This window comes from Mytilus galloprovincialis, chromosome 7, assembly GCF_965363235.1.
Source record: "Mytilus galloprovincialis chromosome 7, xbMytGall1.hap1.1, whole genome shotgun sequence".
NCBI classification, from domain to species: domain Eukaryota; kingdom Metazoa; phylum Mollusca; class Bivalvia; order Mytilida; family Mytilidae; genus Mytilus; species Mytilus galloprovincialis.
The window spans coordinates 20,508,661-20,527,542 of NC_134844.1; the positions used below are offsets into that span (position 1 = coordinate 20,508,661).

General features: G+C 32.2%; 1 protein-coding gene across 1 annotated transcript in view; it reads left to right on the forward strand.

Annotated features, from left to right (window-relative positions):
* The window catches only part of LOC143082505 (ATP-dependent RNA helicase dhx29-like), a 32,599-nt gene extending 14,177 nt beyond the window's left edge, over nt 1–18,422 (forward strand). Inside the window, exons 14-29 of the mRNA XM_076258202.1 lie at nt 77–346; nt 606–782; nt 1,023–1,112; nt 1,658–1,753; nt 2,613–2,702; nt 3,639–3,778; nt 4,138–4,311; nt 4,921–5,049; nt 5,563–5,638; nt 6,031–6,252; nt 6,899–7,035; nt 7,822–7,912; nt 8,438–8,788; nt 9,421–9,552; nt 17,510–17,606; nt 17,963–18,422. Of these exons, the coding sequence (XP_076114317.1) occupies nt 77–346; nt 606–782; nt 1,023–1,112; nt 1,658–1,753; nt 2,613–2,702; nt 3,639–3,778; nt 4,138–4,311; nt 4,921–5,049; nt 5,563–5,638; nt 6,031–6,252; nt 6,899–7,035; nt 7,822–7,912; nt 8,438–8,788; nt 9,421–9,552; nt 17,510–17,606; nt 17,963–18,012 (2,322 nt within the window). The 3' untranslated portion in view covers nt 18,013–18,422. The remainder of the gene's footprint in view (nt 1–76; nt 347–605; nt 783–1,022; nt 1,113–1,657; nt 1,754–2,612; nt 2,703–3,638; nt 3,779–4,137; nt 4,312–4,920; nt 5,050–5,562; nt 5,639–6,030; nt 6,253–6,898; nt 7,036–7,821; nt 7,913–8,437; nt 8,789–9,420; nt 9,553–17,509; nt 17,607–17,962) is intronic.
* The last annotated feature ends 460 nt before the right edge of the window (nt 18,423–18,882 follow it).

Here is an 18,882-nt window from a genome sequence, read left to right on the forward strand (position 1 = left end):
TAAAATTAAACAAAGAATACATAAGGAAGATAAGACAAAACCTATGTGGACTTCTACAATGTTTATTTCATTGCAGAGATACATAACAGAGGGAAATGGAGCCCATTGTAATATAGTGTGTACTGAACCCAGGAGAATATCAGCAATTAGTCTGGCCCAAAGAGTGTCCGAGGAGATGGCAGAATCAGGACTTGGTCAGCGAGACTCTTTAGTAGGGTACCAGATCAGATTCGAATCAAAATGTGGTCCTAATACCAGATTGAATTACTGTACGACTGGTGTCCTGCTGAGGAAACTACAGAGTGATACAACCTTAAGTAATGTCACTCATGTCATTGTTGATGAGGTAAATACTGGGAAACTTTGATATGTGTTTGTTTTTTTAAATTGAAAATAAGCATTATTCATAAATTTGTTATTATTAGGTTCTGTCTGCAGCTGTGAGTCTCTAGCCAGACTGTACAGAAAGCATGTTGTGAAAATAATAATGGAACAAAATGGAATTACTTGTCTTTTTATGAAAAACTTAAACCAAAAATACATCTGCATATCTTGAAGACTTTATTTTAGAATTAGATATAAAAAGACTTTTTTCTCTTTTTTAGGTACATGAAAGAAGTGTCCAGTCAGATTTCCTTCTGGTCATATTAAAAAGGTTAATGCTAAAAAGACCAGATTTGAAAGTTATTTTGATGAGTGCCACATTGGACAGTGAGAAATTCTCTGGATATTTCCAACATTGTCCAGTGATAAATATTCCAGGAAGGACTTTCCCTGTACAGGTATTAAATGTATTTGCAGATACTGGCTTTTCAAGGAAATATTACGTTTAACATTATGACTTATGACAGTTTATGATAAATCATGTAAAGTAAGAGTTTTAAGATATTTCATAAGAAATTTAGTTCTACATTAAATTTATTTTCTAATAAATTGAATGTCACCTATAATACAGAGTTCAATATGTGAAAATTATTAATTGAACATTAATCCATATATAGAGAGATGTGTGTTTATTTTAGGTGTATTATATGGAAGATGTAGTTAACAAGACAGGATATGCAGTTGAGGAAGATTCTCCCTACTCTCTCAGATCTGATCAACTTGTCAAGGTATAAATTAAGGTGTTATACTGGTTTGAATAACAATTATTGGCATTATAGTAAAAACATTAATTTATATATGCTAATTTTATCAGTACTCAAAAATAGTTCAAAATCTTTTTGTTTTGACATTTACAAATTATGTGGAAATTAATTTTAGTGGAAAGAAAAAGTAAAATTTCTGAAAAACTAAGCAATTTGATCAAAATAAAGCCAAGAAAGTGGCGGAGTGGAAGTAGGCTCACCATAAGCATGAGTTCAAATGTGTTTTTTTTTTCTTCAAAATTCCAGCCTATGTGAGTATGAAAAAAAAAAATGGTGTCTTGGTAAAGCGACTTATATTGTGAGCTAGCACATTAAAAAATCTTACCTTGAAGAGTTCTATCAATTTATCCACATCAAAACAAGCACATTTCAAACTTAAATTACGTATTGATTTGTTTTTTTTTAGCTGCAATATAATGCTCTTCAATAAGATAGATGATATGCAAATTTGGAATTAATTTTACTTTATATAGTGTTATTTACATTATTTGTCATTTTATCTTGCATAGGAAGAACAAGCCAGTTTGTTAGTAACAGAAAAAGGTGGTGACCAGTCAAAAGTGGATGTATTCTGGACAAAAGATAGTATCTCAAAGTTAGATCTGGTAGGCACTTATGATTATTTTAATGTCTTACTATCATACCCCCGCTTTAAAAATGTGGGGGTATACTGTTTTACCTCTGTCTGTCCATCTTTCCATCAGTTTTATGAATATTTTCATCACATTTTTCTCAGTTACTACAATACAAGGATTTCTGAAATTTGATTTCAGGGTTCATATAAGTCTGCTATGCTGTGTGATGCATTTTCAGATTCAGTAGCCCGCAGTTTCACTTGTTATTTCCATGGTTGAAACGGCTATGTTTTAATTTTTACTTGATTAAAAAAGCAGCAAATATTTAGAACAGGTTGAAATCATTAATACTATTTATTACAAATGTTTCAATTGATAAATTTGCACAAATTCCCCAACATATTTAGGACTGTTCCAAAACTAAATGTAGAGGGGAGGAAGGGACTTTTTATTTGACCCCACTATGCATACATTTAAAATTGGGTTTCTCATTTAAATTTTCAAGCAATCTTTCTTAAATAATCACCACCCATAAAATTTTAATAAAAGTGACTTCCTTCCTCCCCATACAATTTTTTCTGGAAAAGCCCTAACATGAGAAGACAAAAATAAAGGATCCCTTCATTTTATGCCCATTAGGAATATAGTTTCCAAATTATCTTAATATTTCTTGTTAAAGTTGTTGCACCAAATTTTATGTGGAAAAAAAGTAATACATTAAATGAGTTCGATTAAAATGATGTACATGTATGACATTGATTGTATGCTGTTTTGACTTGCTCTTTGCTAATTAGTAAACTTTGTATGCAAAATGTAACCAGTTCAATGTTAGCCATTGAATCTTGTATAAAACAAATTAATGACTTTATTGAATTCTATTTCATTCTAGACAACCTTGTCGCCTGAAAAGTACAGTCTAAAGACCAGAAATACAATCACTAGAATGAACCAAAATAGAATAAACTTTGATCTCATTGTTGTAAGTATCAACCATTTGTTAATTTTATTAGCTCATCTGGCTAATCACTTGGCGTCCATCGTCTGTCGTTAACTTTTACAAAAATCTTCTCCTCTGAAACTGCTGGGCCAAATTAAACCAAACTTGTCCACAATCATCATTAGGTTATCTAGTTTAAAAATGTGTCTGGTGACCAGGCCCACCAACCAAGATGGCCGACATGGCTAAAAATAGTACATATAGTAAAATGCAGTTTTTTGCTCATATCTCTGAAACAAAGCATTTAGAGAAAATCTGCTGTGAATAAAATTGTTTTTTAGGTCAAGATCTATCGGCCCTGAAATTTTCAGACCAATCGGGCAACTTGTTGGGTTGCTGCCCTTGAATTGGTAATTTTAAGAAAATTTTGCAGCTTTTGGTTATTATCTTGAATATTATTATAGATAGAGATAAACTGTAAACAGCAATTATATACAGCAAAGTAAGAGCTACAAATAAGTCAACATGACCAAAGTGGTCAATTGACCCCTTAAGGAGTTATTGTCCTTTATAGTAAAGTTTTAACAATTTTCATAAATTTTGTAATTTTTTGTAAATTTTACAAAGTATTTGCCACTGTCACTTCTGGGCAAATTTCATTATAGATGAGATAGTTGTAAGCAGCAAGATTTTTCAGTAAAGTACAAACACATCAGCAACACCAAAACACTAAATTGGTTTTGAAATTTTCACTTGCCATTTACCTATTATGGTCCTCATGTTGATGGCTGTAATTTTTATAGCCTCTTGTTTCTATTAAGTATAGAGAAAAATTTCAACAACATAACATCTGCCACCTATAACTTTCATGGTGATAGCTTTCAAATCAGTTAAGAAGTGTGTCCAGAATCATTGTGACTTAACACTCTAACTTCCCGTTTCTCAGTATTTTATATGTGTAAATTTTTTGTTTTATAGGAGACACTATTGTACATCAGTAATTCAGAAGAATTTAGTACAGTAGATGGAGCAGTATTGATATTCCTTCCTGGTTTGGCTGATATTCAAGAAGTGTATGAGCTTCTGCAATCTGATAGGAAATTCTCTGATACAAAAAGGTATTGAAAATTAAAGCATTTTAGACATTTAAAATTCTTCATTAGATTAAAAATAATTGCTTAACTTTTATTTTATCAATTTATCCAAACTGAACAATGGGATTGGAAGTCATTTCATTTAACATTTGATGGATGGTGGTTATTTTAAAAAGATGACCTGAACATCTGAAAATTTATTCAATTAAAATTTAATTTACATGTATTACAGGTTAAGATAAAAATTTACCTTTATTTGTGGGACAGCTGTAAGTATTGTCACATAGGAAATGTACAGGAATAAGTATGATTATGAAAGTTTTAAGTAATACAAAGAGTGATTTTATATACAGCTGATAAACGTTTTGTTTGTTTTATTGTAGGTATCAGATATTAGCTTTGCATTCTGTATTGTCTTCATCAGACCAGAGTTTAGCCTTTAAAGTGCCTCCACCTGGTGTCAGGAAGATTGTCATAGCAACCAATATTGCAGAAACAGGGATCACGATTCCTGATGTTGTGTTTGTTATTGACACTGGAAAGGTTAAGGAAACTAGGTAAACTTTTACTGAATCTTATTTTTCCCTGTGAAAAAATCTTTTGTAGTATGGTATCCTTAACCATGAACCTCTTGTTCATGTAAAATATACTTAGAATTATAAAAGTATAAAATTTAAACACATACCAAAAATGTATTTAAAAAAAAATATAGGTAATAATATGTAAGAAAATCAAGCATCACACTTTCTTATGTTCTTCAGCATGAAGATATGGAGAAACCACAGTAAGATACTTTATTTCCAAAATCTTTGGCAATTTTACCCTTTGTGGACCCATTGATGAAAAAAAAAAAATTAAATGTTTAGTTCAGTACATGATTGGCTAAATTCTCTGGATAAATCAAAATGTGCAAACAGGTATTTATAGGGAAATTGACAGCTTTTTATTTTTATGACATAGAAACAGGAATGTGGAAGGCACGGCACTCCAAGGGGATTTTCGTTTATCATAAATGAAAATTTATTTGATTGATTTTTTCATAGTCGCTTGTGGATTTATTCAATCTTTATAATTAAAATTTTGAATTTTAAAGTCCTTGCTGAGGCTCTGACTTTCAAATTTGATAAGTTAACTATCATGTATATATGCTGATTTGCAAATTGCAGATACATTGAGTCTAGTCAAATGAGTTCCCTGAAGGAAGTGTTTATCAGTAAAGCAAATGGAAAACAAAGACAAGGTAGAGCTGGACGTGTAAGAGAAGGATTCTGCTTCAGACTATACACCCATCAGAAGTTAGTAATTTTCTAATGTTCAAAGAACAGTTGGTATTTGGTATGTTTTTTTAGATGCAAATGCCTTGAAAACAGAGAAACATTTATAATTTCTACTGATTTAAAACATTTACAGTTTATTAATGTTTTGTGAAATTTGTACGGTAAAAAAAAGTTAAAAATATTTGATACCTATGTGAAATTGTAAACAGCTATGACTTTCAACTAATATGAATATTCATCAAAAATTTACAGATAAAATATAGCATAATTCATTGTTTCTAACAAATTTAAATAAAATGACTGTTTGAAAACATAACTACCAGTGGGACATATCAAGGATTGACTAGTTCAACATGAAAACCTACGAAAGTGGTGTGGTTTCATATAAACAAATATTTCCACACTTTTGTTGAAACTAGCCTGCCTATGCTTTTTATGTACCTATCTAAAAAGAACTTGAAAATTTACCAAAATATGACTGAATAAAAATCACCATTTTTTTTAACCAAGCCTATTTCTGTCTATTTTTAGATACAAAGATTTAGCTGATTACACTGTGCCAGAGATACAGAGAGTACCTTTAGAGGAATTGTGTTTACATATCATGGTATGTATAATGTTGTGTTTTATCTACTTTTGATTTTGTATGCTGTAAATTGAGAAACTTTTTATATGATGTTGTATATAATATTTATTTTTATTTTGATAGTACTTTTTGTATGCAGCATTCATAAAATCACAATCATTTATTTCATGTTTTATTTTTATTGTTAAAAATTGCAATAATAAATGCACACACAAAAATTCATCATGTTGGGCCTTAAAAAGATTTTATGATGAATAAAGGAAAAGCTGCTACATCTTACATTGATAAAATTTAAATGTTTTTCCCACACATGTTTTGATATGGATAATGTTAGATAAGTTTAAAAATTTAAAAGTTTTATGAGTACACATTTTCAACATCTGTTCATAACTTCTGCTTTTTCATATTTACAGAAATGTCAGCTTGGTGAGCCAGACAATTTCTTAGCAGAATGTTTAGACCCACCTAGACCACAAGTGATTGCCAGAGCTATGAGTTTACTATATGAGATAGGTGCATGTAAGAGTGTGGCCAGTCTGACTCCACTAGGACATCATTTGGCAGCATTACCTGTACATGTCAGAATAGGAAAAATGTTACTGTTTGGTGCCATCTTTGGATACGTTGAACCAGTGGTATGTACTAAATAGAATTGTTTTGTGTTAGGTTATATTAAATTTGATATTTTGTTCCATTACCAAGTTTATGTCACCTTTGGAAAAGGCCCTATTTTCAATATGAGATACTCTTCAAATTGTTGTACAGTCAAATTTGAAAGATTAAATTGTAGTTCTGAATAGAGGAACAGAATTTAAAAGATTATGTTATACTTTTTTCTGCTATCATTCTGTCTGCTTTTTTATGCCCCCACCGTAGCTTATACACAATGCTTATTACCACAAAACACAGATCAAATTTGAATGTTGGTGACTTAATTTTTTTTACCGTTCTAGAGAAATACCATTTTACAAATGGAAAAATTGCTGAATTTTTTTCATTCTCCAACTTTAGTTTGCCTCAACCGAATGTTATGAAACTTATGTACAATACTGATTACCACTAAAATCAGACCTAGTACACATTTTGGTAGAGTCACTTTTACTGTTCTTCAGTTATGTTTCTTATAACATTATATGCAAGGGGGCATCATCTGTGTCTCATAAACACATTCCCCATTTATTTTGGTTTTCCCTTGGTCCTTTAGCCTGTTAACTAAGGGACTTAATGCATAAAATAATGTTTACTTGTTTTTCATAAAATTATATTTTCAATTTATTGTAGGCTGTCATTGCTGCTGCCATGACAACAAAAAGTCCTTTTGTGGCACCTTTAGATAAACTAGACCTGGCCAACCTTGCAAAGAATTCCATGGCAACTTCCTGTTCCGACCACCTTACACTTTACAGAGCTTATACAGGGTAAATTTTAGCATAAGTATACTTTACAAGGGATTCAGAACTTATTGAATCAGGAATCTTCTAAATTGATGAAGAATTGTCAAGCCTTAAGACATGGTTACAGCAAAATGCATTGAGTGTGTAGGTAAAGTTAATATCTTTGTTTAGCTGCTTGCTTGCTGAATTGTGATGTCATTATGAGGTTAGGTATACTGTGGATTCATTTATTTTCGTGGGTACCAATTTTCCTGGATTAAGGAAAACTTACATGTTCCTGGATATTTAAATTCATGGTTTTGCTGAAGTCTGCATATAAAATTTGTATAGGCTTGTATCCCATGAATAATAAATCAACATTTATTTTTTGTGGGTATCAATTTTGTTGGATTGAGGAAAACTTGCATTTTCGAGGATATTTGATTTTGTGGTTTTGCTAATTTCTACAATCAAAGCCTGTAGAAAATTTGTAATTCGCTGAACATTTGAATTCAAGGTTCACCTGAAACCACGAAAATTGGTATCCAACAAATTATAATGAATTCACAGTACTACTCTCCTTTGAGAGTAGACTAGTCTGACAGAGAACCAATCTATCGCCTGTAGGACTAGACTACTCTGAAAGGACTAAGGAGGGTAGTATACCTCACCTAATAATGACTTCAAGGTTTAGCTAGCAAGCAAGCTAACCAAAGAAATAAACTTAACATACACACTCAATGCATTCTGCTTTAAAAGTTTTTGTTATTTCATTTTATATACCATCACATTTCGTCTGCTTTAAAAATAAAACAATTTTTAATTTTACAGATGGAAACAAGCCCAGAAAATTGGTTATCAGTCTGAGCAGCAGTATTGTCAGAAAAATTTCCTGAAAAGGCATACATTACTGGAAATAGAGGTATTGATAATAATAAATGGGTACTGTCAATACCTTATAATCTGTAGGATACCAACTATGTGGGTACATGTTAAACACAAATTCAAATATTTAACAAAAAGTGGTTTGGGCAAAATCAAAATCAAAACTTAGTAAAACAGTGAAATATATAAAATTCTTAAAAATACATTTGAAATAAATAGAAAATTGGTATAGAAGAAAATAAATGAATCCTCAATTATTCATTAATAATTGTCCAATTCGGACAATTGTTTTTGTTGCCTCCTTAAATTCAAAGTCTGTTCATGGATTTGATGATGATATTTGATTATGTTTTTTTGCATTAATTACAATAATTTATAGCTTGCCATACTTTTTGTGTTCCTGTCATGTTTACATATATTTTATATCTTCTCTTCAAAATGAAAGCAAATACTGCACCAAATCTTACCTTAAGATATTAGAAAGAGTACTGATATCTTTATCTAGATTAAATAATAGAAAATAAATAATCAGAATATGATAATAGCTTCTGTTCTCTTTCAGAATGTAAAGAACGACCTTATAAAATTAGTAAGATCTATAGGCTTCAGTGATACAATACAAACAATCCAACAACCCAAACCAAAATATGGTGAAGTGTTGGATATCAGTAAAGCTGCTGTTGCTATGGAAACAGATTTGACCAAACCCATGATTGCAATGGTAAAAGCTGTTATCACAGCTGGCTTGTATCCAAGTGTTGCCAAGGTTACCTATGATGCCCCTGTTGATGCAGCTGCTAACCCTCGAAAGGTTCCCTGTTTAGGAGAGACAGCACAAGGACCAGCACATGTACATCCATCATCAGTAAATAGACATCTGGCAGCAACTGGTTGGATTGCATACCAAGAAAAGGTAGAAATAGTTAGAATAGATTTGAATATCAATCTTTTTTTAAAATAGCACACTGTTAAACAGCATTTCATGCTGTTCAATACCATGAAACTGTTCAAAACAGCTGTCAGACTGTAAACCAGCTTATCTCAACAGATACTTGTTGTTCATTTTTAGCCCTTTCTAGACAAATTTGTGACAATTTATTTTCAAGATTTCTTACCTTTGTTGATGTATTTATGTAAGAGAAGTGTAAAATATGTGTGACAATTCATATCCACAAAGTTTTCTCGCCTATTTTTAAAGGGAATGATAATATATTTGGTCTGCAGCTTGATAACGTTGATAGTAGAGAGTAAGCAAGTAATTTTGATCATCTATTATATGGTTGCATTTTTCTGACTAGTATAGGAAATTTTTCAACACTCAATGTACAAGTTTTACAAGGAAAATTTCATAAAAAAATTATTATTTTGCATCAGTTAGAGGGAATAATTCAGATCTATTCCAGCATACATATATTACCTCAATCAATTTCATGCAGCACGAATGACCTGGTATTTGTCCAGTTTAAATGTGATTCCTAATTATTCCAGATTTGGGAGGATGTTACCTGTAAAGCTTTAAAAGCTTATACTTATTTGAAATTTCAGGTTACAACATCTAAAGTATATCTCAGAGAGACGACACTGGTTTCACCTTTCTCCCTCCTGTTGTTTGGTGGAGATATCCATGTCCAACACACAGCTCAACTTGTTACAGTGGATGATAGGATTAAATTCAGAGTATGTTACTTCTCTTTTTTTAGCTCACCAGGGCCCCGAAGGGCCACATGTGAGATTATGCCATCACTTGGCATCCTTCGTCGTCGTAAACTATTTCTAAAATCTTCTCCTGAAACTACTGGACCAAATGCCTTAAAATTTTAATTAAAAGTTCCTTTAGGGATCTACTGTATAAATTGTATCGAAGATTTGATCTATCAACAAACATGGTCGCCATGGCTGAAATTAGAACATAGGGGTCAAATAGAGTTTTTGGCTTATATCTAAAAAAAAAAATGCTTTCGAGCAAATCTGTCATGGGGTAAATTTTTCAAATTGTATCAGCCCTGAAAGTTTCAGACAAATCAAACAACAAATTGTTGGGTTGCTGCTCCTAAATTTGTATTTTTAAGGAATTTTTGCAGTTTTTTGTTATTTTGAATATTATTATAGATAGATATAAATTGTAAACTGCAATAATGTTCAGCAAAGTAAGATCTACAAAAAAAAGTTTTCTATGACCAAAATTGTCAATTGACACCTTAAGGGCATACGATACAGTAGAGATCCCTCGTTGATTTTTTTTAAATTTTTTTATAGAAGGTCAATTTCAATATGTACTTTTCAAATATGCAAAGAAAAAAGTACCTTCATGACTTACTTTTTGAGATAATTTGGTTCTAAATTTGCATTTTTGGAAGAAAATCCCTGAAATTTCATAAATTTTGACTTTTAAAGAAAGTAACAATACTTTTGAACGAAAAGTCATAACTTAACCGGGTTTTTTGTACAATATTCCCTTGATCATTGGCATCAACATGCTGAAACAAGTTTAAGGTTAAATTAAACCATCATGTTCCGGATTTAGATTGCTATATCCGAAATAAAGAAATTGACCACATTTTTGCATCTTTTCGGAAGTGCAGAAAAAATTTGATCGTTGATTTTTTCCTGAAATATTGGTGGAGTGTTCTTGAAACAGTACTTGATTGATTGCAAAAAAAAAAAAAATTGGGGTCCATGTGCTTGTTTTTTCAATAAAAGCCATATACCTTAATTTTTTACGACGTCTGTCTGTATGGCGCTAAATTACGTTAAATTAAGTTTGAATTGCAACAACGTCATGTAATCATTCCCGCCGTACACGAGTTCGCTGTCAAGTATATGCAGGTGTTTTTCAAAGCATTGATACTTATCATAAAAATTTATAAGATGGTTAATCATAAAATGGAAAACATTTGTGCTAAACATTTAAGAAACGAAATTTGGACAGGAACCTTTTCATAATAAAAAAAAAAAAGACTATAAAAAAGGATTCTAGCAGATTGCTTTGTCAGATGTACGGCAAAATAGAAAATCTGATAGAAGTATAAAGGTGCATCTCCGTCCGACATTAGTTCTAAATTGCTTCATGTACTGTAAGATTGACATGACAAAATGTGAACCAACTATAAATTAAGTGAGGCGATACCATAAATTGACAACAGTATAACCTTCAACAATGACAAAACCGATACCGTATCGTCAACTTTAAAAGGTCCTGACGTACTTTGATTATTTTTTTTTTACATTCAAAAGATAATCATCTTTCAAATTTAAATTATAAGCAGTATTTCTTGTTTTATAATAAGAGCTGTTTTGTGCAATTTAACTCGTGCCATTATTGCCTCAATCGATCGAAAATTAAGTTGTAATATAATATTTCATAGGAAGTACAGCAGCCGGTATAAGAGAATAATATTGAACGATGTCTTTATCAATATATAAGTTACACAACCTTTTTTACGGCGTATACATATGAATATTGGCGTACTTGTTTATCTAGAAAAAGAGCTATATTGAAAACACTTTGTTCGTCTGCGATCGTCTAACTATACAACGAGTTTTAACTTGTGTACACTTTCTGATCTGTCGGTCTGCAATTAGTGTACATTTGCCGATACTTCATTTTTTATCTCTCAATACATTGAAGTACAATAGGGACATGCTTATACAAATAAGAAGACGTGGTATGATTACCAATGAGGCAAATCTCAATTAGAGACCAAATGGCTAAACAACTATAGGACATCGGACGGCCTTCAACAATGAATAAAACCCATACCGCATAGTAAGCTATGAAAGGCCCCTACATGACAAATGCAAAACAACTCAAGCGGGAAACTTACGGCCTAATTTAAGTACAAAACAATGAACAAAATACAAATATGATGAACAATACCAAAAGACACCATTTAATTACAAGCCCTTTTAACAGCATGTGAACGGGCGTTTTTTTTGTTTTGGTCTATTATATCCAGTTTCATATACAAAAAGTATACAACCAATTAAACAAACTAACTTGTGACAATTCTGCATCTATTGGTAATATTTTGCTTAAATTCAAACCAAAAACGACACCAATATATTTTTTTGAAATCTTTGTAACAGACTTTTATTGACAGTTAATCTACATACACATACAGTATTATATGTTTTTAAAATATCAATTAAAATCGGCAATTTTTTTTTTATGTACCAATTTCATGTCCAGAACAGGATGAGAAACTCTCTTTATTTATTATTTTATTTACGAATAGGGGTGTTATACGACCTTGTCCACCTATGAGGGTCTCGCAAATGCAGTCGGTTTTGTTATTACATTAATAGTCTGTTAAATTTGGCCTTACAATGACAAATCTCCGTAAAATTTGGAGGCTGCCAAATGCTAAACAAGAAAAGAAAAAAAGACACAAACTTAACTATTTTGATTCTGATGTTTTTCAATTCAAGATAGTATTATTTACTTTAAATTCATTATCAATAAATGAAAATAACTGTTCTCGTCATGAAAAATATTGCACAGCTGTACAACACGTAATGACTTTTGTGTATGGATTTCAACACCAGACCCGATTCGGCCACCCTACGCGCCATAGATTTTGTTACATTTTTCTCATACATTTTCTCATTTCTTTAAGTTTCATTAAAATAACACTTGGATGTCATAAATGTGCAATTAAATATTTACCGCTGGACGTTAAGCAGCTACCAATACTCATAATTAGCTATTTCAGGTCGTTTTGTTCCGAATTGTGTTATTGGTAAAGTGTTTTTCAGCATGTTACAGTTTAAGCAACGAATAGTAAGATAGACCCCAGTTCCTTGCAATTTTTCTTTCTCTACGTTGAGCAGATTCCGCTGGGCCGTGCAGGTTTGGCAGTTATTCAGTGCCAGACTAAAAAGCTCCACAATTCTTCTTCCGTCTGTCCATGTTATACTGTCAGTTCTCTCTTCTGTGTCTATCACCATTTCTTCAATTTCGTCATGCAAAAATTTTGATTTATTTTTGTACATCTCAAGTATTTCCTTTAATCTCACTGCTTTTCGGCGGATTTCTCCATCTTTTAGAAACGGCATGGCCACTTTTTTAGGTACTATATTGAAATTCGTGCAACCAAAATTAATGACGTCAGTGAATATTCCGCGAAATATGACTTCTTTTAAAGCGACTTCGCGAAATGTTAACATTCTTATTAGAAACATCGCGAAATTACAACGTTCTGGTTACCAACGACGCGAAAACAACACGAACAGTTTTGAAAACGTTATTATCTACGCCTGCTACTGTATCGTATTCCCTTAAGGAGTAATTGCTTTAATATTTTTTAACTTTAAAATCTTCTCAAATGAATCTAGTATAAATTTCGTATTTTATTCCCTTTTACCTTAAAAAACATAGACACTATGGCTGAGAAAATATGACAGATACAATGAACATTTAAATGGCATTTTTAAGCCACTCATTGATGAAAGATTTAAGCAAAAAAATAACATGTGAGGGATTCAGGCTCTTAACCCATTCAAGGCGTATGATGCCATAAGGCATCACCTTGGTACCGCCGTATGATGCCTTAATGCATCACCTTGCTACGGCCGCGTGATGCCATAATGCATCATGGAAAACGAAAAATACTCTGACCTACTTTCAGTTTTAATATTAGATCAATTACGTAAAGCTGTAAAGCGTACGTTACCACAATGTGTGAACAGGTTTCAATTATTAATATTATGTATAAATTTTGACAATAAAAGTCATTGTTATGTCATTTCTTCGTACTTTCGATTTGCGTTCATGATAAAATAATATGCCGCCATTTTTTCAATTTTGTTGACATGTGTAGTCAACGTGATCGCTTTAAAAAATGAAAGTTCGTTACCTTCCACACAAAATATTTAAACCATTTATGTATCGCTGTTTTAAAAATTAATAATATTTACTTAGGACTGTTTAATAAATAAGATAAGCCGGTAATGGCTGTCTCTTTATGTAACATCTTTGCATGTTGTTGATTTACGCTCTGTTGACGATCGGAAGTTTACGGTTTTTGCCGACAAATAAATTTCACACGATGTGCAGGTGTTCTCCCAAATAAGGAAATCCATATTTTTGTGCAGCCAATCAAATTTTTCTAGGCTAAAAGGCGGTTCCATAGTAAAATAGTTGTGAAAAACGTAGTATTGTCGTCTGGGTGAAAATAAAAAAAATGTCTGAATCTTCGGATGAAGAGTTTGACGGATTTTCGCAAAATGAAGTTGATGCAGCTGCACAGCGGTACAATGATAGGCTTGCACAAATTGGGATAGGTGAATTAGATGTTGTTGATAATGAAAATGAAAGTGAAAATGATTTTTCTGATGAAAATGAACCCCTTGTTGTTGATGAAGCTGGTGACCGTCCTGCTGAAGCTGATGGGTGGCATGAAAATTTTAATTATTATGAGAGGGGATTACCACACATATTTTTACCACGTGGAAATACTGGTCCTACCACAGTTTTAGATCCAGATAAAGAGCCTGTGGATTTTTTCTCATTGCTGTTTACCAATGCCATTTTGCAATACATCATACAGGAGACAGACAGGTATGCCAATAAACAAATTCGTGATCATCCTGATGAAAATAAATCCCCATGGGTTACACCAACTGTTGAAGAAATGAAGGCTTTTCTAGGTTTATGTTTCTTGATGGGAATCAATGTAAAACCAGATATAAAATCCTACTGGAGCACAGATGTTATGCTGGAGACCCCGTACTTCAGTAAAGTCATGAAAAGGGATCGCTATATGCAAATTATGCGGTACATCCATTTTTCAAATAGTGAGCAAGCCCCACAGCCAGGGGATCCCAATTATTCTAAATTATACAAAATTGAATCGTTAATGAATATGTTCACAGATTCTATGGTAAACCAGTATATCCCTAAAAGGCAACTATCAGTTGATGAGGTGATGGTTCCATGGAAAGGACGACTGTCTTTTAAGCAGTATATGCCAGCCAAGCCTACCAAATGGGGAATAAAAATGTGGGCGATAGCTGAAGCTAATACAGGATATGTTTCCTTCTGTCAGGTATACAGTGGGAGGATAAATGGTGTCGCAGCTCATGGTCTGGCAAACCGTGTAGTCAAAAATTGTATTGAAAAGGCAAATGTTATAGGGCAAGGGTACCATATTTATATGGACAACTATTTCACTTCTCCCACCTTATTTACAGACTTGTTTGAACATTCTAACACTGCTGCATGTGGGACTGTAAGAATAAATAGGAGAGAGCTTCCTAAAGATATTATGAAGAAAAACCCTGAAGGTGTAATTAATCGTGGGGACATGCAGTTTAGACAGAAAGATGCAGTGGCTGCTGTTGTATGGAAGGACAAAAAAAATGTAAACTTAATTTCAAGCATACACGATTTCTCAGTAGGTGCAGTGCAGAGGAATGTGCAACAAGCAGATGGTATTTTTCAACGACAAGAGATACCATGTCCACAGATGATCTCTGATTACACACAGTACATGGGAGGGGTTGATAGGGCTGACCAGTACATCCAGTACTATGTTTTCCAACACAAAACACTGAAATGGCCTAAAAGGATTTTCTTCACAATGATAGAAATGTTGAAATTTGATGCCTTTAGGCTTTTTCTGGCTTCTCCTCATCATCAACCAGGCCCTGGTAAGAGACCAACAACCTTTTTGAAGTTTTCCAAGGCAGTAGCAGCAGGACTGATAGCTGGATATACAGGTGGTTCAGTTCGTAAAGGCCGCCCATCACTTGTCCCCGTTGATGACCGTCTTACACAGAGACACTTGCCAGGTTCCTTTGGAAATAAAAGTTGGTGCCATGTCTGTCACATGAGAGTGAAAAACAATCAACAAGAGACGCGTAGACAAACAAAATTTGGCTGTCTAGATTGTGGAAAGCACCTCTGTCTCCCAGAGTGTTTCACGGTGTTCCATTCTGTTAAAAATTACTGTTAGTGTTATAGCTGTGTTGTTAGTTCCAGACAATTTTGAATTTATTGACTTTACCGTTTCAATTTGCGAATTTATTTATTTATAAACTATGAACAAAACTAAAGAATAACTGATGAAGGATATATTTAAAAAGATGGTATCAAGAGACATTTTAAAATAAAGAAGGAATTTTATAGAGAGATCAGGACAACAAATAGTAGTTAACTGGACAATGAAAAAAAAATTAAAGACTTGAAAAGAGGCAAGTAACAAAAAATTTTAAAACTGTTATTTTTGTTTGTTACATAACCTTATAGCAGTTTAAAAATTAAATCAAAATAATATTATTTTTTGGTCAAATATCTAATTGTTCATTTGATTTTGATTTTTTTAAAAGTATTTTTTTTTATCTGCTTAAATTGCTATTAGGTTGCATGCCTGTTACTTAGTTTGAAATGAATATTTTCAAGGAAGGTAATTTACTTTGACAAGTACAGAGATTATTTGTTTAATCCTTGAACAAGTACAAATTTTTATTTGTCATAGAACCGTAACAAGAAATTCTGTTTTACCCAAGTGACTTAAAAACATACGGCAACGTATTTAAAAAGAGTTGTCGTCCGCCAAATTACAATTGAGTTATCTCTCTTTAATTGTTGTTGACATGAACGACGCTTTGCAAATGGCGGATTTCAATCGCTGGTAATTCTCGTGTTGTCGGTCGTTTATCGTCTTCCCAATCAGTTATGGTGTTGTCATAGACATTTCATCTTATTCTTTGAAACAAAATGAAACTTAGAACGTAAGTAAATATCTCAGAAAGGGAACGGTCAGAAGAAACTCTCCCCTTCGCAGACATGTATTTGTAAACATTCAGTTATAAAAAAAAAACTCGTTCGTCATAGAGCTAAACTGTTGATATTTCTTCCGTTTCATATCGCTCTAACCACACCACAACTCAAAACAAGTAGGGTACGACTTAACCTTAAAATATTTTAACGAAAATCGATCTCAAATAGCGGTAATTGCTGTTTGAAGTTCCGAGGCGATTTTTTTATGAGCACATGTCAAATTAATCCCGGCCACGAAACTGCTCGTGCTAATAAATCTCCGGCTATACGAACGCGCCAAAAAAAACAATTCCGTACTGAAAGTGTTAAGAGCCTCTTGTTATATATATGAATGCATTGGTTCAATGATTTCAATAACAGTATAATTACAAGAACCTTGCTAAACACATTTTCTTTAGAAAATAGTCAACTTTGATTGATTATTTTATTATGTAAATATCAAAAATGCTTGTATAGGTAAATTTTATGTCTTTTATTATTCACTGTTTTAAACAGCTGTTATTTTAACAAGCCTATAATTGAAATCAATGCAAGAAAATTTGTATGTGGGTGGAACATTTCCATTGTAAATTCATTGTATGTCTCTTCCCTCTGAAGTAATCAGAATGAGAATTTTTGAGTTCTGGATATAGACATGAAACACTCTTGAAATATGTAAGTAGTTTGAAGGTAATTTTTATAAAGAAATGCTGTATAGACTAAGAGTGATTGATTTAATACTTAAATTTTATAGCAGAAGTTTCAGAAATAACCACTAAACTTCCAATTTTAATTGAAGAGTTTTTAAACTCTCTCATGGAAAATGACCATTTAATAAATATAATGAGTAGGACAATTTACTCTTATTTTCAGACATATGCTAAAACTGGTGTGATCTTCAGAGAACTCAGAAAACTACTAGATGAGTTGTTAGACAAAAAGTTAGAGAATCCAACATTAAATTTGCTAGGTAAGTATTTGTGAAGAATTAAGTGGCTAGTTTAGCTGGATATATTTTCCAGAAGGTAATATTTTGAAGATATCCGCCTGCTAAAACCTAAACTCTACACAACTTTTTAGGAAAACTAACTCCAAAATGAGACACCAAATCAACATTTTATAATAAATTTGACCACCTGTTACTCAAAGATGAAGGACTTGTTCACTTTTTGTTTGTAAGTAGGAGTTGTACTGATTAGCACCAGATGTAATTCTTAGATTGATAAATATTTTGATGTTTTTCAGTATTTGGCTTTGTGGCTACATCAATTTTTCAGAGTCTTATCATGTTTGAAGGAGAGAATAATAATGTTTTTTATTATATAGGTGATAGAGTTATTAAGTTGATATGCAGATTGATAGACTGTGAAAAATGAAGACAAAAAAAACAGTTTATAAGAAGAATAAAACGGGAGATGTAATAGACTAGATATGGAGAAGAAATTTGGAGGTTACTAGACTGAAATATGAAGGCCAAAAGCAGTTTATGAGAAAAAGAAGAAATTGGTATGTTGAATTAAGAAGCCAAGACAGAAAAGAGAATTTATGAACAGTTGCAGTTCTGTTGCAGACACCAAAGAAAAGTTCCAAGAAGAGTGTCATCAGGAAGTAGAGCCATCCATAACTGGAGATGTATTACACCAAGGTTAAAAATAGTTTTACTTAGCATTGAAGATGTATAAAACCTAAAGAAAAAATGTGAACATCCAAGTGATGTAATAGATGCTATCTTTTTATGTATATAAACCTAAATGTACTGAAGCTTTGATTGGTGATTGGTGTCATAGCTATGTGTCTTTTCTTTTTAGTAATAATCCAAAATCTTATTACCTAAGAATGAATAACTTTTCATTAGAATGTAATTTGACAAGGGTATTATTTGCCTTCTCTTGTCAAATGGTGATCATACATAGTGCTTAATATAGGGAGAGGGTAATGGTCTATTGTCTGCTTAAGGCACAAATGTAAATGTAAAAAAAAAAAAGGTCAATAACTGTGAAAAATGTATTCAGTTTTCATATTTTTTAAGGTTTCTTATAAAACATGTAAAAGTTATAACTAGCTCATGTTCAATAAATTTTGATTTAAGTGTACCAAGTAGGCCGCTCTGAGTTAATGGCTTCCAAAGTTAATGTGACAAAAGTTGGAGAACTTCATATTAACATATTTTAATGTTAAAAAAAAAAAATGTCAGAAAAAAACAAAAAACTGCTAATTTTTAGTATTGAAATACATAGAATTCACAT